The following is a 25214-nucleotide window of genomic DNA, read 5'->3' as shown; positions in this document are numbered from 1 at the left end:
CTTGTTAGTGACTAAGGCCGACATATTCCTTAGACACAGCTGTTAATTAATAGCCCATACAGCTAATGACAACTAAGGGACCTTAAGTTTATAGTGGAATCCGAACCACATTTTTGCCTTGGTATGTACGAATTGTTCTAATTATCAGGATAGTACCACGGATAGTCGTAGTACTCACTCGTGCGGACGTTAATCCACACTAGGGAGTATCGCATCCACAGTGCATGCCTGTAAATATCCACAATTCTAATAAAATTGACCATTGAATACTGGTGGACATCCCATCGATAGAGACCACCTCTCACAATGTTTTAAGAGTGCTATTTCATTTTTATATTGGGCTATGTAAATTGTTTTATAGATTTTTTATATTTTAGTTTTTATAGTAATATTGCATATCAAAATAAAGCTAAACTTGATTAGGAGTAGAGATAACTATATTTACAAGAAAAATATAGGGTATGGAAATAGTACAACATTTTCTTAATGCAGATCCACTATTTTGAAACGAATAAAAAATCACGTTATGATTCGACCACAATCTTTTTTTATCGAAAAGAGCTTTTAAGTTTTGTAAAATATTGTGACATTAGCTTGTAATAATAAATTGTAAGATTCAAACTAGTATGGTACATCATGAGCTAAAAAACATGTTAAAGGGTTTTTAAGCCATCCCTTGAAGTTGGCTGGTGGGTAAAATCAAAACCTTTATTCATAGGGCGAATAGTTTTTCTAAAAATAAACACCTAACAAGATTCAAATTGTGTATATTTATTCAACAGATAAAAAGTATTAAACATTTTGCTTATAATTTTTGTGATATCTCAATTATAAATTAGAAGAATATTTTGATTTTACTATACGAAATCTTTCGTGATATCCCGTATTGTTCGGGAAAAAAGGGGGCTTAAGTGGTGGCGGCCAACATTATCAGGTTACAAAGTGGTTTTCAGGAGAGAGAAAGTACGTAAGAAATAAGTGCAGAATTAAGCCTAATTGTGAAACAAATTTTCTAACCCAATGAGCTTTAAAATTACCTTTCTACAGATAGTTTGTGGTAATAACTATACAAGAGACAAATAAATAATTCCTATTTTTGTGATTCCGGGCCAATTAATTCAAAGTTAATAAATTGTAAATTACAGTGAATACAAAATATTTCCAATCTTGGAAAACCTATCTACATGTAAAAGCATCCCTTTATAGTTTAATTTTAAATTTATATGTCTTCAAAGAATGCAAAAGTTAGATTTATTTCAAACAAAACCAATGTAGCACAACTACAATCTCTTAATTCTTCAAACTCAGACGAAGACACAGATCCTTTAAGATGTCCCAGTTACTATCAAAGCCTACAAAAAATAGACGCGCTGATTTCCTATCAACAAACACAACTGACCCTTTGAATACTTAACAGAATCCAAAAATAGAACGTTATCAACAAAGAGCAAGACGCCTGAAGAGGGTAAAGTTAGCTTCGTCCCACTAACACGCACACGTGTAACCACAGATGTGTAGACCCTAGAACATCTGTAGCACAACGATCTTATTGAGAGTTAGATACATATTGCTCTAGAACGATACATTTTTTTGGTTACCAGGCTCAATCCCGGGATAGATTTTCACACGATTTAAGGTTAGGCCTAGAGGTTGCGGCATTATCTCTAAAATAATGGTGATTGGCGGGATTTGAACCCAGGACCTTGTGGACCGAAGTCCCACGCTCTAGACCAGCTCACTCCCTCTTGAATTATAAAAATTGGTCAAAGAAATTGTATTATAAATTCGTCATGTTTCCTAATTTCATCATAGATATTCTTTGCAAGAATCTTATTGAACATTGTCAATGTGTAAAATCTGAATTAAACTCCTAAACCATTTCAAAATGGCAGCTCGTTAAAAATTTCATGTAAAATTTCATGAAATTCGTTATTTTTACAAAAAATATGCAAGGTACATAAAATATGTTAAACGTAAAAAAGATTTCAACGATATTTTGTTAAGCTTAGTTTGGGCAAAGAATAACAGGGAAATTAATTTCTTTTTTAATCTACAGTTTTCTTCTTAGTTATAAAATTAAAAAAAATATATTTAAAGTAATATAAAAGTAATGCCCATTTTTATCAATTATGCATTTTGTTGACGATATAATGTATCTTAAATAAACATAAATGTATTTTTTTTATGTCACGCAACTAAACGAAAAGTGTTTGCGTCCAATGTTGGTAAATACTGATCGACTCAGGTGTTAAAGTAAACCTTCAAATTGAGAATCATCAAACAGGAGAGGTGTCACATCTTGTTTTCTTTTCGTGTAACGAATTGTTATTTCTAATAATCTTATAAAACCTTACAGCTCAGTAGGAATTAACTCATTAAATGAAATTAAATATATGTTGCAAACAACCGTTTATTTATGTTTAAAATCTTTTTTCTCAACTGTAACGACATTATAACGTTTTCTCTCTACCTTAGTATTTTACAGGGAGTTAACTAGTCTGGTAAAGACCCCTTCGGCCTTCATGACTACTGGTTCAAATCATACCAATCAGTAATCAATCTGAGAGTAGAATAAAAAAATATGTTTTGGCATATTTATTATTTTTAACCACGTTTTGATGGTTTTCAAAAAAATATAGCAGTTATCAAAACTTAAACAATACAAAACAAACGCTCTGACGTTTAAATAATGTATTGTAGCGAATGTTTAATACAGTTTCCGTTAATGCCCCACACAGGTAGTCAGGTAGTTATGGGCACCTGTGGGGTAGTTTGGAGGGGGTGGGGGTGTATAAGCGATGCTTGGTGGCGGCGTCGTCAGTAGCGTCTCGACGCCCGTCACGTCAGCGTCGACTTGTCTGTGTAGTGGTGCGTCGTCAACGCCGCGTGTGTGTGTAACTCTTCACTTCGTGTGCGTATCATGTGAGCAGGTAAACTGTTATGTGTGTGAGTAGACGGCGTGGATTTCTAGTTTGGTACCACGTGTTCCATAGCTCCGATTGGTAAAAATGCAAGATAATAATTCTATATAAGTGCAGGAGAAATTCAATATTATAAAAATCGCTTTTGTAACTGAGTTTTAGTAACGTTTTTACCAACTTAATTCAAATTACGGGGAAGTCATAAACATAAAAAAAGATTAGTGCAAAAAAGGTATAAGTTTGTAAAGTAAATATAAAAGTGTAACTGATAAGAACAAAAGTCTTCATCCACACTGATTGTAATGAATTAAAATCAAACTACCATTCCCTGCGATGGTTTTGGATCAAAAATTTCAACCGGACGATTAATTAATGCATTTACATTAACATATTGATAGTAAGTACCTTTTTTTGACCTTTTAACCAACAATCCCTTACTGTTAGAGAAATACATTTCACATATCAGAAGCTGATTTGTACTAAATTTAGTGGGGATTTATTAGTCAGTTAAGTGATGTATTTTATTGCGCAATTGTAGTTGAAGTGGATAGTGAACTCTTCTCCAAGCTTAAGTACCATTAACTTGACACGATATATGATCTCGATTAACTGCAAATATACAGCTTTACTGCCAAATAAGTACTGTAGCCAGTTAATTGTGCGCTCATACGACAAAACGTTTAACTTATCTGCATTAAAACAATTATATCACTCTACACAAATTAGACATTTACAAATTGTGCCTAAATAGCAAATTAATAGGCTACCTTTTTTATTCATAGTTTTATTTTCCTAGGACGCAAGGCACTAGCCCGGAATTGTTTTTCACAATACTTCAGGCTAGATCTAGGGGTTACGATATTATCACTTATATAGAATCCATTGGTGATTTGGTGGGATTTGAACCCGGGCCCCAAGAACCGGATTCACGCGCTCTAACCACTAGACCAGCTCGCTCCCCCTAGTTCTCAAACAATGTATTACACACAACCACTTATTAGACTTTAAAATTTTAACGAACCAAAATTCCCTCTTGTAAATTAATAAATAAATCTAAACCACATTTAAAGCTACATGACACGGACTCCGTAATCTTGATTGACAAACGGAATCACGTCGGAATACTTGATTCACAAGTCCAATCTGACTAAGAGGCGACCTCAAACATTGGTTGAGGAAGTTGAAATAACAAGGAGGACACGTTGATTTAACACCAGCGTTGTCTGGCGTACACCGAAGGGGGTAGGGGGGTAAGACAGGGCTTAAAGTAGGTTATACTTCATTTCCAGACCCGCAACCACATTAAGCTCAGATTTACCGCTTACGCTAGCCAAAATCTACTGCTAATTTGTAATGTCTGAGAAACTGAAGAATTCTACGATTAAAATACGTATTGAGTTTGTATATACAAATTACAAATTCTTGTAAACATGTCATAGTAGTTTTGTTATAGTAGGCCTAGGCCTGTACTATAAGAATCTAAAGATTCGATCGGACCACGCTTTGGCCACCAATATCAGCTATAAATGCTATCCAATCCAATAAACATGTCAGAAGTAGCTTATAATTAATTGTTGTTAGGGTTATTTCATAAGGGCTCCTGTTGGGATAAATTAAAATATTTAAAAAAAATGGAAAACTTAATGTTTTCTTTGCATATATTTTTAGACTTCCTTCATCACATTCACCAAACAATCATAATCTGTACAACAGTTATTATTTTGTCTGTTTAGTAGAACAGCAATCAGGAATAATTTTTTTTGTTTCTGGCAGTAGCAAGTCACCGTGCGATTTATTTATTCCTAACAATTATTATTACAACCGCAAAATACTACAATTAGGCTACATTTTTCGTACACTTACCATCTCTATTCTACTTATTCATTCAAGTTGTTTTGATGGAAAGTTGCAACTTCACATATTTTATTACTAATCACTTGGTTTTATTTATCATCAAGATGTATTTTTTATGTAAAGATAACTTATATACAGCGTAACTTTAATATAGGTGTAATTTTAATATTTCTAGTACAATTGTATGTTGTTTGTAAAACAAAAAGTTTTGATTCTATACAGCTAGTTAACAATTTGTTTGAAAAGTATTTAACCTGTGTGTTTCACATAAAAAATAAACATATGTGTTGATAGAATGAAAGCAAGCGTAAGATCAAATAAAGAGTTGTTTCGGGAATAAAAACTGCCAATAACAATGATTTATGATAATAGCTTTGTGTTTCGGAGGCCTTGCCAGAATCATAAATCATATCCATATTAGATTTACTTAGGGTTTTACGCCGGGTTTTGTAACAATTTACATGGTGAAAGTAAATCTTGTGCAGGATTTTGTTGTGGGATTTGTTCATTCAATGTTTCTCTAAATTTTGAACGTTATTTAATATAGCAATAACAAATCGTTAAATCAATTTTGTAATATTAGTTGGTTAAATTGCTACAATATACTGCAACGAAAGAATATAAACATAAACATCATAAAAAATTAACAACAGCTAAATAGTTTTATAATCTCATATGTTAACATCCCAATGAATTGTATGTGACCAAATATGTTAGTAAGATTATCGTAACACGAAACTACTTAATAGTTTTAAATATTTATTATAAACCATGTTTCTAAGTATATTTGTATTATTTGTATTGAATTAATTGTATTTGAATTATCTAGTACAAAGAAATGTAATTAATGTTTTTACAAGTAGTAGTTAGTGACTGACTTTTGTTAAACTACATCGAATAAAAAAAAAACTCCTAAATTGATGGATTTAATAAAAAAAGACATCATTTTAACATCTTCTACAAATAAACATAAAATAAGCAATCATCGTTACCTTTTTTAATTAAATGAAATGTATACCCTTTGAATAAAATGTTGGATAATAGAGGAAATAGTTTTCTGTAACTAAATTTTTATGATTTCAACAAAGAAGAATCTTCTTTCTGCCTAGGGAACCTGTAATAATTGGAATTGTAAATAGACAGTTCAAAACAATTTCTCGTAAAAGAAGCATTTCAAGAAAATTAAAATTAATTTAGAACTTACCTTTGATAAATTATATTCTGAACAAGCTTTGCTCCTGCGTTTCCAAGTAGCATGGTTGGCAGTCGGGCTTTGATACCAGAGCTTAACTTCAGTAGATCAATTAGTTTAATTGTTGGCCCTGGTCCATCAGACTGAAAGCTGCAAATCACAACTTGAGCTGTAACTTGGATAAACGGTGTTTGACCTCTGGCAACCTGTCTCTTATGGGATTCTATGAGGAAAAGTTTAGTGTTTTATAAATTATAGGATCAACTAAGAATTTGTTTGTAATGTACATTAGTGGTTAAAAATTAGATATTTTTGGACAATGTATAAAACGACAGCGTCGTTGAGAAAGAGTTTTAATTTTTACACTGGGGAATATTTTACATGCACTAGCTGCTGAACAATGAGGATTTCTTCATTTAGATCTACTATAATACTATCAGAATATTGCTAGTATAAAGATAGTGAAACTGTTTAAAGCTATTGAAAAATAGCTTTGAAAAACCGGCATTAGTTGCATAATGTCGAACAGAAAAACAATAGTTGTACAATTGAACATGATGGATGGCAATTTTACAAGAAACTATATACAGTAGTTAGTTAGTCGTTTACGGAGTCTATAGAGAATAATATTGAAAAAAAAAACAGATCAGCATTGTATAAAAATGTATGTTCAGTATAGCAAATAGTAATTATTTGTATAAGTATAGGCCAACGTTAGTTTTTTCGTCCGTCACAGTTTGACGAAGTAGACTGAGTAGATAAATATTTTCATACAGATTTGTGTACGCAGCAAGCACTGATAGAATAGCATTGAATAGAAGTTCTACGATGTGGTGAAAATAAAAGTGTAATTTTGTACAAGTGGTATGGTAAACTATTACGTAGAGCGAGCTGTGATCTGAAAACATAATTCACTTTATGGTTATATTATATTTATAACGCGTCGGATCACCTGTGAGGGTATTCAAAGTAGAATATCAGTAAATGACGTTTAGATGAGATTATACCTTATTTATGGACTACAGGTCGAATCAGCTGTGTCTTTAGTCAGGACCATTTAGTATATGTTCAAGACTAACTGTCCAGTTCTTAACCATCAAAACCACATTAATCTTACATATTACGCTCGGTCACCAAGTGTTGCAAACCAGCAACAAGACTCAGCAGTGACGTAGACATTTGCTGATAGCAGCCCGGGTTAAGCTGATAGTAGGGGTGGCTTACAGAGACCGTCAATCCCCAATTAGACTAAAGTGTTCCTTACCCGCTCCGATTTCTCTCCCCCCCCCCTTCCACTATCACGCCTCCTTCGTTCTCTCATCTCTCGCTACCCTCTATTTCTTATTTTTTTAACTTATTTTCGTCCAGTGCGTCTTTATAAATCAACCCCCAATTCAAACAAACCTCTGATTGTACGAAAACCGAAAAACAGCAAACTTGATCTTTTTTGTACTTTATCCCTATCATATGAAAATACAAGGGTAAAATGATATTTTAATGAACAGATTTAGTTGTATTTGTAAACATTTTACTCCTTTACTAAATTGGAAATGTTTTGTACTTTTACCTAAAAGAGTTTCTTTTATTATTTGTAATAGAACTGCGATTAGAAATAATGTAACACTTTATTAAACAAGACAAAATGGTTTAGCACACTATAAGTTTAAAGCAACTAACTCAGATCGTGGTTAATACTTTCTCATCTTTCACATAAGACACTCAAACATTTAGATTGACAGAAACTAATTAATAGTTGACTATAAGTTCCTCTCTTGGGTGGAGATGTCTTGAAGCTCATAGTCAAGATCAAGTTAGTTAACAGCCCACTTTCTTAGTGATTAGTTTGACTTGCGTCACATACAGTCTGTGTCAAAATGAACAGTACTGAATATTAATAAAATATGACGATTACAGTATTGACTATTTTACCTCATACTGTTCTTTCTTATGCAAAAATAAAGACAAAATTGTAGCTCGTAAACTAATACATACTGAAAGGTAACTTGCACTCCTCCCTAAACTTTTAAACTATTTGAGATATTTGAAAAAGGGGCTACAATAATGATGGTTAATTTTGAAGATTATTTGAAGATTGAATCTTACCCAGTAGGTCTCAAAGTTTGTAAATGAAAAATATAGTCGAATTTGGTATTATTTTACAGGTTTTTACAAAACTAAACAATTCATAAAGAAAACAAAAATCAAACTAATAATAACAAAATGACACCCTAAAACGATTCAAATCCAATTAATCATGAGGATGGCTAACATTTACTTGCACCCACCTTAACTTGTTAACCATTTGAGATGTTTGAAATTGGTTTGCGGAAACCTTTTTAGACATGAGGGGCTACAACAATGATGGTTGATTTTGAAAATGTTTCCCTTAGGAGTAGTGGAGGTTGGGGTTAGCACAACATTTTCAAATAGAAGTTATAGTTGACTCTCAATTGCCATCAAGAAAATAGAAATGCGACCACTAATTACAACATTGCAGCTAAAAACTGCTTTAAAACCCAACGTCTTAATATCCTTTTGGAGCGACCCAAAACTGATGGTACGTTTAGAAATCAAATCCGTTATCAATTATGTCACTTCCCCTTGTCGCATTCAATGAACATCACTATTGTTTCCATCTATTTAAACCCAATTTTTTTTCAATTATTCTATCATATGACCTTTCTTTCCAGACCCCGGTGTCAATTCTCTTCACTCAGGATGTCAAAGTAACCAGCGGTCATGGAAGATGAAGAGCTAGAGCTCCAGAGGGGCCTGTCCTCCGACAACTCCTCTAACCTCAGTCTCAGTGACGCCCTGGGACCGCCAGAGGACGACCTGGACGTCGAGCTGTTCCAAGGATACTCCACGGCCCTCCTGAGGTTCGCCTCGGCGTGTTGTCTCCTCTTCATGTTGGTTGGGATACCCGGGAACCTCATAACTATCATCGCCCTCTTCAGGTGTAAAAAGGTGAGACTGATTGATTTGCAACGACATAATCGTATTGGGAGGGTCTTTAAAGGAGCACAAGATTATCGTTACTGGCGTCAGCCACAGCGATGATTTTTAGACGAGTATTATTTAAGTAACAATGGCTGTACACTTTAACGTTTACCAGAGGTTGTCCAATGGTTGGAAAACCAAAATTATGCAATGTACAGAATTCTCTATTTCAACCCCACATTTTAAATAAAACATATGATTGGAATTTCTTGCATATTTCGCATAGCAGGAAAACCGTTAAGACCCTTGTTATTTTTATTCAGCATTGCCTCCAGGATTGATAAGACAAAATAAGATAGGTTTACGTACCTTACGTCGCCAATCCTAGTATAGTCTCAGGCGACTAGTTTCGAAACTGATGTTTCATCATAGATAAAACATACTCCCCTAGTCTCCCTTGTGTTGGTTAGTCTATGGCTTCATTTTCAAGCCTTGTCGTCTAACATAGAATTACCTATTTGAACTTGATGTCGTAGTCAAAATACACAAATATAACATTTAACACACACGGATACATTAAGTTAACGAAACATGCTAATGATTCTCCCTCATGGAAAATATCTTTCCAACAGTATTCGTAGATTTCCCCTTCGATACACACCAAGCTGAGAAAAAAGGTTTTAAAGACACATGGTTGCCTATTAATATATAGATTGCCAGTGACTGTAAGTACTGTATATTTAATTATTAAATGAATTGTTTGTAACGATTAATAAACTCATTATTGCGAAGTTAAAATCCAATATTACCTCATGTGACACGAAATCCTGCCCCAACTACACCACGAATATTTGAACAGAAACGGCATGGGTCGTAAACATAAACAAATGGCGTCACTGGTCCAAATTTTACTCCCTTCTAATAGCCGTTACAGCTGGTTTAGTCATTCTTCGACACTTACATATAAATAATACTTTTGGGCCAGTCACGTCATTTATTTATCCGTTTCTGATTTAATAACCGTGGATGACTTGTGTGTCATAATCAAAATGTTTAAAGCACATATTGTTTTATATCGGTTGTTTGAATAACTAAACACATCTAAACACACTAAAACATATACTATCGTGTCTCATACTCTCTTCACAAAACAAACATTATAAATTCAGGTAAAGACAATGTTGGAATCAACATATTCTAAATATCCTTTAAAAGTCTGATTAGTTATGTTTAGATATCTAAGCCATTATGGAAAAGAGCTAAATATTAGTTGTAAATAATAATCGATTTTTTTTATCGAAGAGCTGTTAACATAAACTTGCCAATAACTCACTGGATGTCTTGTAGACAGAAATGGCAAATGGTTATGACTCACGGGGGAACCGTTGTCCACGAAGTTTTCTCGACAATATCTTCAATGTAAGACAAAAATATTTCTCTTTTTGCTTCACTCAAAGCCATCCGTCGTAACACGAAATATATAACGGAATCCATTAAAAGAAAAATTGAAGGTCCTGTGAACATTTTGTGAATTTAATAGTTCGTAGCCTATAATTTGGTAAATAGTTTATTAGGTTAAAAAATAAACCCGCCGCAGCAAACCTGCAGAGTAAGTTAATTTCCATTCGTCTGATTTGACTTTACCAACAATATTTTCTTGAAATTCTCATATTTATTTATATTATTGTATATTAATGAATACATAGGATATATTCTACAGAGAAAGTAACAAAGTAAGGTTTGATTGGAATTTCATTAGCTTAGTATGAAGTAAACAAATTTGCCAAAACCGATCAAAATATATCCGTAAACAGTTTATTTACGTAACAGTTTGTTTTGTTGGGAACTGCAACAGTTTATACCGTAAAGAATAACGCGAAGTAATAGGTAATTTATTAAACCACAAATAACATATATCGTCAGGTTTTTATTTTATTTTACAGTTTGTAGTCCTAATAAAAAGGTCGAAACTAGTCCTTTTGCTGTTATAATACTATATTGCATTTATAATGACATTGCAATTGATTAACTCATTTCAAACAGGATAATTAATCAGCAATCCATACCAAACTATGTAACAGAATGTCAGAACATCTGCGGCAAGACAATACGTTCAGCGAGTTGAGTGCTCAGAAGTCAAAGTTGGAAGCGCAAAGTTTATCCACTTGTTCAGAGTCTGAAAAACAAGGAGAAAATCAAATTTGCTTGGATTACCAAGTGTATTTGCCAACTTGGAAATTCCGTTCCAAAATTATTGCTGGTTATGAAGAATACTTTGCTCAATGAGTTTGTCAGAATGTAGATTTTACCAATAAATTATAAGTTAATAATATAAAGACTCGAATTCGGGAAATTAAACAGAGTTCCTTTTAAAGATTACGGTTAAACGAAACCAAAAAAATTTCTGCTTGGAATTAGAGTAATATTATCGGCCTTAATTAAAATACTCGTCATTTTGACAAAAAATATAGTAAGGGTTTTTGGGGAACAGTTATATTTTTATTGAATGAATGGTGCATTAGAAAATTAAAAATTTTTATCGTTAAATCCATTGACTCACTTCGTTCCGTTATTAACCAACATGACTGATTCAGTTCAATATCTGTTTATTGAAAGTCTGCATTGGGGAAATAAGTAACAGCATTAGGCCCTAAACTATACGTTTAAAAATTCTGTACACTTTTATCTTAGCTTAGCATATAAAAAAAACCTATTGTTTCTATGAAGTGATAGTTTATGAACAATACAACGTTCATTTAACTTTTAACTGCAATCTAATTAAATTTAACGATTGTTTTATAAAAGAATTATTACAATGTATACATTTTATCATAGTTTCTTTCTAAAGACTCAAGAGAATAATTCTCTTGAATGAGTTTGAATCCTAAGAGAATTAAATATGCATCGAATCATAATTTTAAATGTTGAATGAACAATATTAAATTAAAATTTAAGTTCAGGAATTCAGAACTGAAAAGAGTCATTTAACTAAACCTTTGCAAATCTTTTTGAAGACACTATGTTATCCAATCCCGGTCAATATTCAAAGGCAGTTTGCTCGATTAATCTCATACTTCAAACATGGTCTCAAATATGTAATGACTCTCTTTCTGCTATTGTTAGAAAATATTTGCATAGTAAAAATTCTTTTTGCGTAGTAAACAATGTGATAATGAATTTTTGCTGGGGATGAACATTCGAAAACAGGTGATTTCACAGAAGTGTAACGAAAATTCTTGATGTTGATTATTTATTAACGATTTGTTGCTCATTTATATTGTGCACGTTTCCAACAAATTTGTATTTACCCTTTTATTGTCCAAAAAAAGCTGCATAGTGTTTGTTTTTACTTAGTTATTACAAAATGTAACTTTATCCACCGCAAATCTTGTCAACTAAACCTCCTTTGTTACATTTTCCATTGTTGTGACTCAATTTTGCGCGACCCTCCTCGTTGTCCCTCACAATCCCATTCGCTTCTGTTGTCTTTCTCTTTTCTTTTATCTCTGAAAATATGTAATATACCAAGTCTAGTGAGAAAACACCGTGTTGGAACAATGTTTTTGTCTTTCAAATAAAAAAACGAGTAATGATTTGTTATTGAAAGTTGAAAACCATACAATAGTAGGTGCAAACAATATCATTAGTATTTCATTGGTGAAATGAAAAAGGAAATATTCAACACATCAAAGGTTGACATTTATAATAACTAAACACCTGAACAAAATTACTCGAAAACTACGTACATATCAGAAGAAGACTTGGGAAAATATCCATCGTAAGTTACTAAAAATTAACAACTTTATTTTCTTTTGAAATAATGTTTACGTAATAATGTTTACGATTAAAAATTAAGGTACATACCTTCACGTCCACAGTTCAAATATGTATGGTTAAACCCACTACATGTTTCGCCTATACATAGGCATTGTCAAGTGGTCCTTCAAGAACGTTTCGTCCATTGTAGACTCGTCAAAAACATTTAAATAAATACACAAAACACGATACGAAACATTTAACACTTAGTAGGCCTACTATTTACCGGTCGCGGTACGGAGGCAGACTGGCTGGAATTATGTACATAATGAAAAAACATGTACATAATTCCAGCCAGTCTGCCTCCGTACCGCGACCGGTAAATAGTAGGCCTACTAAGTGTTAAATGTTTCGTATCGTGTTTTGTGTATTTATTTAAATGTTTTTGACGAGTCTACAATGGACGAAATGTTCTTGAAGGACCACTTGACAATGCCTATGTATAGGCGAAACATGTAGTGGGTTTAACCATACATTTTTGAACTGTGGACGTGAAGGTATGTACCTTAATTTTTAGTCTATTCAACAGTTCAGGGGCTACACAATGAATTTTAATGTTTACGATGTTGAACACAAATCGTAGGTATTTTAAAAATTTTCTATGCTCAATTAATAAAACTTCTTTATAACATGGCTTAAATAGAGTAAACCGAAGGTATACAAAAATTGATTTCTCAGTTATTATTTCTTTAAACTAAGCTTATAAGATAAAACTGTACAACATTTTACATATCTTGCAAATTTTTCTTAAAATTAACGGTGTCCATGGAATTTGGCATCAAATATAAAAATATACCAATATACTAAACATTTTAAAGAGTTGCAACGCTGTAGCTCAAAAAGTTGAATTATGAATGTATTTGTAATCACATAGGCTACAGACAGATAGACAGAAAACGGAATGAGATAGGACTCATGTTATGTAAATTTTGTTTGTTTGTTTTAACATGCTGAATAACGCAGAATTTGTTCATTAGGTGGCAGGGGCTACAAACTCCATCAAAGTTTTCCCCTCATCAACTTAATTAGTTATGTTTTCAATATAAAAGTTAGTTCAACACAAAAATCTTCATTCAATATTAGTATTAAGCAAGCTACTTCTAAGAATAGCCTCTTTCAAAAAGCGGCGAAAGTTGCTTAATTTAAATCGCAAAGTTATCGGTTTCCACTTGGTCTGTTATTGACAAATGTGATCGAACTGACTGAATCACTAACCTTCCTTTCAGCCATTCATGTTGGAGTCGGTCCAACGATCTTTTGCACTTTTGATTTTAATCCTCTAACGATATCCGTTTCGATATTTCACTTAAAATCATAAATATGTTGCTTTGTGACAAAACCAGAGTTCCCTAACGAGAAAGTGCAATTTCTATCTTACTTTTACGGTTTTGCAAAGGTTATATTGCTGTATCCGATCAAATGAAGAAATGTTGTGAATTTTCGACTTCATGACAAAAAAAATTATTGAATAGTAATTACTTGTTTGTTACTAGATAATATCAATACAATATAACTGATATAGCAATTAGTATCTACAAAATATAGCAATACACCTTTTCCTTGACCCCCCCCCCCCCCCGATAACCTTACATAATTTTTTACAAGGTGATGTTCTTAAAGGAAATGTCTGTATTCAAGTTTTCTTGTAAACTTATTATTTTTTACCGACAAAAATAAGTGTTTAGTCTGCCTGTATTGAACTTCTGTTTAAAGTCTGACATTAGTGTCTGATATGATCCAATGAATAATGGTACTTACAATGTTGTCAAATTTAGGTACCAAGAATTTAAATAAAAGGTAAATAAAAAAAATAAAAAAGTAGTGGTGAGGCAGTGGCTCTTCAGCTCTAAGGTACCGTTGTTGTGGTTTCGGAACCTGTCACCTGCCTTATACTTTTTATTTGTATTCTATACATATATATTGTAGACTTCGCTCTTGTACTGTACTGGCTCACCCCTTGCTTTACTAGATACGTTCCACGCACAGGCCTATGCAGTCCATATGGACGGGGAATAGCAAGGTAAAAGAGGCGTCCAACCTCTATTTTTACCAAAAAAATATTTGTCCTAGTATTTCAAATATTAATACAGTATGATGTTATACATGTTACACGTGGTTAGCTATAAAAAAGTAATTTTTGAATTTATGATTGTTTTTACTTTAATTCAAAATAAGTCGTATTTATGGTTCGGTACTAATCATAAATTCCCTAAATTATTTCAGCTTTATTCTACATCAATATCTCACACAAAAGGTATGCTAAGGAAAACACCATTTGTCACTGGAGGGCGTCTTAATTGAAACCCGCCAAAGTAGGCAATCTTCAATTCAAATTACTCTCGTAACAAGATGAAGATTTCCTCAGGATCCTCTTCAAGGAAAACAACGTAATCCAATCAGCTGAGTAGGTTTGGGTTCTGGAGGTGGTAAATCGAGCTTTGTACAACATTGTCTAGACTTTTGGTTAACATGTCTATATTACCTCTGGATCATTCGTAAAAAAAAGTTGTCAATAAGTTATGACAATTTTTTAAAGTATTTTTCCATTACTGAACACTTAAAAAATAAACTGCATCAACAGTCTTACACATAATTTCTAAGCTTGTCAACAACCCTTTTCATGGGCAAGTGAGTTGGAGTAATCTTGATTTTTATGGGGAAAATAATAACAATCTCATTGCAATTATAACAGTAATTTTACAGCATTGGGTACCAGTTTGCTTAGAGACAGTAGGATAATAAGATATCTAATTTTAATTTAAGGTAATAGAGCCGTATTTGTGAAAATCAGGTTTCAGTTATTTTATAGGAATTATGAGAAAAACACCATTAAAAATAAAAATGTCATAAAACACTAAGGCCTACACTTACTTACCAGCATTAATTCGAAATATTTGTTTTAGTTCACGGGGTCCAAAATTAATTTTTCACCCAAAACTTAAACTAAAACTTTTAATGAAACAACTCTTTCCCCATATTCTATGTATAGAGGGAGAAAGTAACAAAAGAATATCGATGTTTTAAGAAACTTCGAATTATTTACTTCTTCAAAAGAGTAAAAGGTATTTTTTAACATGTACACAAATTGAATGGCTGTCGGAGTGGTTATAGTGCTCGCCTTCAAATCTGAGGGTCGCTGGTTTGATTCCAAGCAAGATCGTTCAAAGACCCAGATACCATTTGTCACTGGGCTATATCAATTCATGATGCTTTCTAGCTACAGGCTAGATAGTAGCCTAACCAGAGCAGGGTTTGGACCATTCCATAGAAAAAAGTTAATAAATTCCACTAACACAATAACATAACAGAATAATGTAGAACCTTTGAGAAGAAAAGTTACAGTATGTGTATCAAATTTCTCTATAATCTCCAATATATGAAACATTCCCTCGTTTACATGGATATCAAATGATTTAAAATATTTCTCAATATTGTCAGAGGCAAAGCTAAACTCGTAAAGGTTTTTTTATCGGAAACTTCAAAACGGATCGTAGATTTATCGGTTTCCACCCGGTAGATTTTGATCGATTTGCTGGATCACTAACCTTTCCTCTGTCGCTTTGCATTGGCATTTCCCCAACATTCCTTCCCGATTGACTCGTTTAAATATTTGATGAAACAAAAATGAAAAATATTTATTAATTAGTTTTTTTTATAGTAGTATTAGGTGTTTTTGCAACTAAAGTTTCGATAGAAACTTGATTTAATATTTTCTTAAAACTGTGAGTATTGAGGTGATTTGATCGAATTTTTGCCGTATTAAATATTGCGATGTAAATATACAATATTTGTTTAATCTTCCACAGTAAGATGACGGATTTTAATAAAAAGTGTCTAGACAATACACAGTAGTATAGCGGCGGGATGCATTTCTTGCTTAAACTATGACGACATATCACTGAACTAAATGAACTGAAATTCAAAGAAAAAATACCCACACAGCTGTGAAAAATCATATAAACCTGTGTACTGTTTCGTCATAGACTTTTCAGATATTTAGAGGGAACTTTGGGAAGTACACTTTTCACTAGTCTCCTTGGTTGAAAATAACACTGTTGACATTAATTTTTTTAGTTCACTATACTGAAATGCTATTGATATAACACCTCAAACATACTGATTATATTTAAAAGAGCGAAGACCTAAAATAATAAACTGTAGTATTGTTTAAGTATAAATGACAAAGTATTTTTTATTCTGTATATTATGAACCAAAAGTTCCTTCGATAGAAAACCTTTGTAGTTTATCACTCCTTATGTTAAAGTACGCCAAAATTAATTATCACTATGGTGTAAAATGTGTACACTTTTGTCAGAACTTAACTTAAGGGTTTTTAGTATAACAGTTAATGTAAAGTCTAACTAATTGCGTATAAATTAAGCACTTTTAAAAACTGTCTACAACTTATTTTTGTAGCTCTCATTAATTAGAGTTACTAAAAGCAAAAAGCAAAAACTAAATCCTTTTCAAATTTTGGTCAAACAATTCAATTCAAATTAAGGAACATACAATCATTATTTGTGTTTTGAATCACTTTTTTATGGGTTTTCTCTCAAGTCACTTACCTTATTACTTACAAAACTTTAACTTTACTCCAGCAATGACTTAGAATACTTGAAAGTCAAACGAGTGATGTCGGAGCTAAAGGGTTACTCACTTTGCATTAAGCCGTTGACATCCAAAACAAACCGAGTGACGCATAAACAATCATGGCGAGAGGAGTGGTGGGAAATGGCGGGAGGAGTGGCGGGAAATGGCGGGAAATGTAGAGGCGCCAATGTAAACAGCTGAGTGAAAGGTTATCGAGACCGCGGTCGATGATGTGGTTGAAACTGACAAGCATTTGCAAATCTAAATACTTTACAAAAGCTACGACTTGTTGAGTATCTGGGAAACCAATTCTTAAAACTAGAGGAATCAGAATCTTTATTGCCAACTATCCAGGGTACTAAATCGTAGTAAGGATGACTAAGCGATGGAAATAACCACGAAAATGAATGTACTAACTAAAAAAAAAAAACACTTTGAAGTTCTACCAAAACCAGATGTTGCTGGAATTAATGAATACTAGCGTTTAAAAACGGATTTTCAACAAGCCACTTACAACCAAGTCCAACAGTAGCATTTTGTATGTAGTTCTTAGGAATGTTAAGAAAGAGTCTACATAGTATCCTTTAAGAGTTACCTACTTCAGAAAACTTATGCCAGAAAATATTCATACGCTTTTACTCATTATGATAGGTTTTCATCAACAGGTCAACATAATAATACATGTAGGTTTATTTTGGTTTTGAGAACCATTCGATAATAATAAGTATATAGAAAGCATATAAAATGAAAATATTTCGTAAAAACAGATCTATTAGAACATGTGATGAAGATGAGCACACGTTTTATATAACCGAAAGTTTAGTTCCGATGATGGTCCACTAACAAAAAAAAGTAGTGTTAAGCTGGAGAGGTATTACGAATGCATCTAATGAATACCAGAGTAAGTTAAGAGGACACTAAAAATAATAATTAGTTGGTAGCTTATTTTTGAAGTTCCTCCATTGATCGAGATCCAAACAGTTTAACTTGACGGATTAACTCTCAATCTCAGACTAACCAAGTGAAGTTAGGCCAAGTCTTGCGTCTGTCGTATGACTTTGTTTTTTAAACCATTCACTATATACCTTAGCTTTATGGTTTATAGTCAATGCTTAAACTTAAATTTTTATACAACTGAGACAACTGTTTAAAGTTTTATAATGGACCATTCTCTTCTTGCTATCATACGTCCAACATGCAGTGCTAAAAACTGGTTTAAAGTTCTACAACTGGCTTGTAAAACAACATTATCAATTTTTCTGCAAGTTTTGTATACATAATGTAACAGCACTTATTTGCCATGGATATTTTTTTCAACCCAAGCGAATAAGACTGCAACCCTTACGTTTTTAATCGGAAACGCAAAGAAAGAGTCGAGGGTTTAATTAAACCATAGATGATTATAAACCTTAGACTAGGTTAAACCAGACACCTGTTTGTAGCCTTTTAAAGGTGCCAATGAGGAGTGGGACATTTTACATAGCTCCTCCTCTTTTGTCAGAAGTATTTAATCTATTTAACATGCAAATAAATCAGGTAAACATGAAGCCTCAATAAAATATTTTTCAGAAACATGTTTCAAAAAAGATATTCTACTGTTGTGAAATTAGTTTTTGGAAGATCGTTAGATTGTGAATCAACATGTTCAATTTTTTAACCAAAGTTCTATTGGTTACTAATATAACAGCTATTAAAAAACTAACATACACAGCTTGCAAAAGTGTTTACTTTTCTAAAAACAATTAGTTTTTATATTTTTGCTTGAAACTATTATTTTGTAATAAAATAATATTAAATGCGAATTCCCAGATTACCTACTATTTTAACAAAGTTTTAGTTTCGAAACCAGCATAATTCGAGTAAACATATATTTATTCTTGGAGCTATTTCAGGAGAGTATCGCGTTCGCCATTAACCTGATTATAACCACACCCTTGTATTCGGCTCGAGAGGTGTGTTATTGTATTATTATTTCCATTAACATATGTACTGTACATACAAATTATCTAAAAATGTACAAAAGGTCTTAATTAAAAACACTGTAATAACAATTCCGTTAAAAAATTCTGTTGAAAATTTAAATGAATATTTACTCCCATTTTGTATATAATCTTTAAATCACGTTCCCATAGCACATCGTAATTTTTTTAAATATTAAAACTTTTTCTTAAATAATTGTAAATTAGCTACAAAAAAATTTTTAACAACTCGAGTCTACGCAGGGACCACTGAGGTCTATGTAGACTCCTTTCAATTATTACATTCGTCATTATTCTAGCCTGAGCCAGCATATTTCAAAATTTAATTTAACTTGAATCATTTTACGTAAACAATGTACTGTATAATGCTTAAAGACTATATATATTCGTATTTTATTTTTGAAAATTTTTATATTTTCTATATATTGTGGAAATAAAACTGATTTGATTTGAATATTACGTAGCTTATTTTGCCTTAACTTTTATTTTTATGCAGTACTTAATTTAATGCCGTATTTAATTTCAGTCCAAGTTTGGATGTTTAAGAATATTCCTTGTTTGGATGAATTTTGGGTTTTTAGTGAACAAAATTATCCTTATCTTACTAAACAAAGCAAAAACTAAATGAAATGTTCTGAAATCCATAAACGAACTAATACATAATATTTTGCAATTTTCTTTAAAAATTGTATTGTTGGGCTTAAAGGAGTTAGGCTAGAAAATCACGTAAAAAAACAGTAAAATTCCTTGTTTGGTAGGATTTTGGTTTGTAGTGAACAAATTATCCTTATCTTACTAAACAAAGCAAACACTAAATGAAATGTTCTAAAAACCATAAACGAACTAATACATAATATTTTGCAATTTTCTTTAAAAACTTTATTTTTGTGGTTTACAAGGAGTTAGGCTAGTAGAAAATCCCGTAAATAACTGTAAATCAAAATTTCTTCTCTTATCTTTTGTAGAATAAATTAGCTGCTATACATTGCTTGATTATGGATATATTTATGTTAAACAAATTAGGAAACTTTATTTATATCATACTATTAACAATCCAATAAAAACACAGTTGCAATTTGCAGAAAAGTACTGGGTGGCGCATAAAGAACGCATGGGTTTCAGTTGAGTGGTGAGAGCAATAAGAGCGTCCGTGGAGGGTTAGGGCCTGGTTGTTTTGTAGGTTGGGGCGTCCAGTTTTAGTAGCAATGGTGCAATCGACCTGGCGCATCGCGTTTTTGCTGTAGAACATTTATTCAAAAATAATGAATCTGATATAACTGTTTAATGGCTTATCCGTGCACAGTTCAATGGTTCAAAACAAAACCTGATCGCAACACAATACTTTGTTGGATAGCTTCTTTTCACACAACTGAATCAGTTATGAAGCAGAAGTCGTAGTCCTTACACGGCGCGAACTCCACAAAATGTCGACAGAGTAAGGGCGTCTGTTATTCAAAGCCCTCACCGCTACACTAGGTGATGCGCTCCAACTGTGTGCTTGTCTTGACGCTCGTTGCAGGGCAACCTGAAAGATGAGTTAAAATTTCATCCTTACAAAATTATGATCGTACAGAAGATTTATGAACGTGATTACGAAAAATGGAAACTGTTTTGAGAGAATGGTTGATGTTCTGGCCACTGATGGCGTTTTGTTTATGATGTTAATGATGGAGCGCAATTTTATATGGATAGTTATGTCAATAAGCAAATCTGGCGCTATTTGGCAGCAGAAGACCCAAAAGAATTGCATCAAAAACCACTGTTCGAAAGTGGGAATTCTTGGGCCTTGCCGTACTTTTTTGAGGACTCGCGGAACATTGAACTTTGTGCAGAAAAGCCGTTGAACAGTTTTAACAGATTTAATTAATTTTGAATAAATGTTCTACCGCAACAATGCCATGTACCACGGACCACTGCACCATTGCTACTAAAACTGGACACCCTAACCTACAAAACAACCAGGCCCAGCCCCTCCACTACGCTCCTATTGCTCTCACCACTCAATTCAAATCCATGCGTTCTTTATGCGCCACCCAGTATATGTTATCTTAATACCTAATATGATTTAATAATTATTTCCTATTTAAATAAATCTGTCAAATTTAAGGAAATATTTTAGTAAGAAACCAAGGCAGCTGGAAATTTACCCAGTCTGCAGATTTGCTGTGTAAGAAGTTATTTTTGTATTTTATTTCTTTCGTATTGCTATTCGACCCTTTGCCTCCAAAGAGATGTAAATCTTAACCACCAGACTTGCCCATCCCTCTGGCGTATTTCCGCTGTTTTTCTGTCGTAATGCTCGCCTCGTGGAGTAGTATCTCATTATCCCCCCTTCTCCCACCAAATTCCCCATTTCCACCCACCCCCTCCCACAACCACATTTTTTCTGTGGTGGTGATCAGTAATTTTTTACACTTCCTTTCTTTACGGTTCATCTGGAAACAGTTGACGAAAGTAAGGGCAATTAAATTAGTGTGGTAAAGTCATAGAGTAAACATAAATTATTAAGTTTATGATTTAATTGTATGCTTTCTAACACATATGATTTTACATCTTTTGTGGTAAGTTCATATTATTTATTATTCTCATATGTTTCCATGTTTACCTTATTAATGAATCTTAAATTTTGTACTTACACACACCTATGTTATTGTCTATTAAACCATAGTGGTCTTTTCATGTCTTATTACTAGGGTAGGAACTTACATACCTACTGAAGATATAATTACATCTTAAATTTTGCGTGTTACATTTAAGTAGAATGATTAAACGAAATAAATATTAAGTATTATTTAATAGAGAAAAATATAAAATATTCAATTAAAAAGGTTAGAATGGAAACATATGGTAGTAAACCAAATGTATTCCAGCTGGTTATGAACAGTCTTATGGTGAAACCACAACAACTTTTAAGGGTGTTTGGATATAAATTAATTCAGATATAATTTATCCACTATATTATAGGGTTTTAACAGTAGTAGCTGCTAAGGGACTGTTGTATGATTGAATTAGACAGTTTCTTGGAAAATAGGTGTTCTGCAAAACACATTTGAGTAAATACGTCAATGCCTTGTCACTTTAGAATAAGCCTTATGAAGGGAGTAATATTTGCGTACATTTATGTTATTTATATAATACTGTTTTCTCAACTATTAAAGCTACCTTTAGTACGAATTTTGTCATCATGGTGCTTACAAAGAAAGCTCGCTGATACTTGATAAAACTCACTAACCTCTTACTTACAAATTAAGTCTAGAAAAAGTAATTTTACACTTTTCAATTACTTATAGTATATCAATTAACGTTTAAATGCTGAAACGTATAACACAATGCGGATTTTCAAGTATAGTTCAAAATACCACAAAAATCAATCGATACTAATTCATTGCTATTCCTGGAAATGGATTTATTTCTAACTTGTCTTTAGGAAACAATGTAATTTAATCAGCGGAGTAGAGCTTCCTTTGCAAGGTAGCTCCATTCATCTTGTGTTCGGGACTTGTCTTGGAGCTTGTGGGATTACGTAAAGGAAGAAAGAAGCTTTATTACAAGATTTATCGAATTGACATATGTTAATCCATTTTAAACCTATTTGAAAATATTTAATTCTATAAAAATATTTTAGAATGTTTGTTTGTGAATTCTAAGTTTATTGTTAATGTCAAATAATCGTAGGTTCTGCAAGATTTTAAAGGCATAATATAAAAAAATCATACTAGTTCATCTGAACTCAGTGGCTAAAACAGTTTAGTTTGAATTACTCAAAACAGTCGTATGGTTTGTTGAAACTTACGGTGTACTTATTTATTCATAAAACAATTTTCTGGAATTTGTATGGCTTACAAACAGGTGATAAGGTAGGGGTGGGTATACAAAGACCCAGTATGATTTAGTTACTAGAACATAACTAAATGTGGTTTAAAATGAGAGATAAAACCAGATACACAGTCTCAAATGTTATAAGGGAAACAATGTTAGTATTTGTGCAACGTGCCGACTGAAATACATACATAGAATCTGAAGGTAGAGCTTCAAAATTGTGATTTTATGATAAGATATCTTTTGAAGTCGAGTGCTAAAAATATATTTTGTTGTAGTTTTTGTTTTTGTTTAATAAACTACACATTTTCTCATGTGTACCTAACCTCTTTACTGAATACAACACACAAAACAAACACATATTGTACCACCTGGTTTAGAATATTTCTTATAATTTCAAAATGTGACACAATTAAAATCATTCCTCACACATCCAGTATCTGTTGGCACTAGTTTGTTAGCTGTAATACAAAGTTGAGTTCAATACTTTGATATGTTACCAGAACGTGAGTTTGAAACTCACTCGATACTTGTACCTTGAAGCACACATTTTGGATAATTTACAGTCGATTAAATGTCACTCAAGTGTTACAAAGTGAGTCGATACTTTTGGCAAACCTGGTTATGAGGTACTACAAACTCTTGGTTGTGTGACTACACTGATAACTAAGGTGCTGACGTTGTGAAAATAAACGTTGTAATGAAAACTGCTATGACTAAAATAGGATTGTATCAGGATGCTATTAAATCGTCATGCCACAATAAACTATCATATATTATTTAGTGTAACTACGGAAAGAAGTGAGAAGGAATTAGTGTCAATTGTGGCGTTAAAGGTTGAGGTTGCCTTACAATGTATTGTGTGGGGCTTCGGTTCAAGAAGTCTGGGTTAAAATCCCACTAATCACGAACATGCCCTTGATTGCAATACCAATACGATGTGATACTGCCAATACATTCTAGGCTAATATCTTCACAAAATGTCAAAAAATATTGTTAAAACAATGTGGAAAACAAACCATTTCCGAAGGGGGCTTAAGATTATGTTAGATTACAATACCTACGATGACAGAGCTAAAAGATTCGCCATTACAGACTTTTAAGGTTGTTGCAATTTCTTTGACGGGTCAGTTAACACAATAACTAACACTATGAACCTGAAATTGTCTGAGTAGCCGAGTGGTTATAGTGCTTCGTTCAAATCTGAAGGTCGCTGGTTTGATTCCAAGCAAAGTCGTTTTTAGACCCAGATGCCAATTTTCATTGGGCTATCAATTGTCTTTCTTACAATATATCGTCATTACATGGTAACAAGACCAAGGTTTGGGCAGTTCCCGTATAAAAACTGTTTTAAATGTCCCTGTAGTAAATATACACACAAAAAAAAAACTGTAATTAATCTACCAAAGATATAATGTTGTTGTTGGATTCACACAGCTACACATTAAAATGCTGGAAATTAATATTTAAATTTTAAGCCTCCATACATTCATTAATTGTTATGTACAACCCAACATGAACGCCTAGTACATACCGTACATGACACGTACTCATTCAGTCAGTCACACAAAGGATGAAACTTTATGCATTAAATAGTGAGCAGAATATACACAAATCCAGGGTTTTGCAATGCAGCGGATACACCTGGGGTTCCATACATGTGAATATCTAACACGATATGTTCCCCCGGCCCGGCTCGTCTGTGGAATACAAAGCAGCGTCTGAACCCAGTCCATGCTTAAATGTGGTGTACTGAATGGAAAATACTCTGGAAAATATTGAAGTGTTGACATGTCGGTCACAGTGATAAAATGTATTTATTATGATATTTTCCATATAGATAAAAACCATTACTGCAGATCTTTTGGTAAGACCTAGACCCAAAACCGACTTACTTTTTCGTTTTTATGCCCCAGAAGCCAAAACAGCCATCAATTATGTGCTATGTGCATAACTATTTTTATATACATCCCGCGGTAAGATATTCGAAAATTTTATAATTTACTGTACCATACCATATACATAATTCTTATTACTGTTAAGTAGTTGAGATTTATGAATAAGAAAATGAAATGAATAAGTGCTTTAGTAAACGATAAGGT

General features: G+C 32.8%; 1 protein-coding gene across 1 annotated transcript in view; it reads left to right on the top strand.

The window, feature by feature from the left end:
- The first annotated feature begins 2835 nt into the window (after positions 1-2835).
- The window catches only part of LOC128987118 (G-protein coupled receptor moody), a 39983-nt gene continuing 17604 nt past the window's right edge, over positions 2836-25214 (top strand). Inside the window, exons 1-2 of the mRNA XM_054407828.1 lie at positions 2836-2930; positions 8658-8934. Coding sequence (XP_054263803.1) covers positions 8707-8934 — 228 coding nt within the window. The 5' untranslated portion in view covers positions 2836-2930; positions 8658-8706. The remainder of the gene's footprint in view (positions 2931-8657; positions 8935-25214) is intronic.

The sequence above is a fragment of the Macrosteles quadrilineatus genome, unplaced genomic scaffold (assembly GCF_028750875.1).
Source record: "Macrosteles quadrilineatus isolate MER2022 unplaced genomic scaffold, UCM_ALF_1.0 Scaffold_2__2_contigs__length_208266976, whole genome shotgun sequence".
In the NCBI taxonomy this organism is placed as follows: Eukaryota; Metazoa; Arthropoda; class Insecta; order Hemiptera; family Cicadellidae; genus Macrosteles; species Macrosteles quadrilineatus.
Note: the sequence above shows the minus strand (reverse complement) of the source record. Positions and strands in the feature narration are given on the sequence as shown.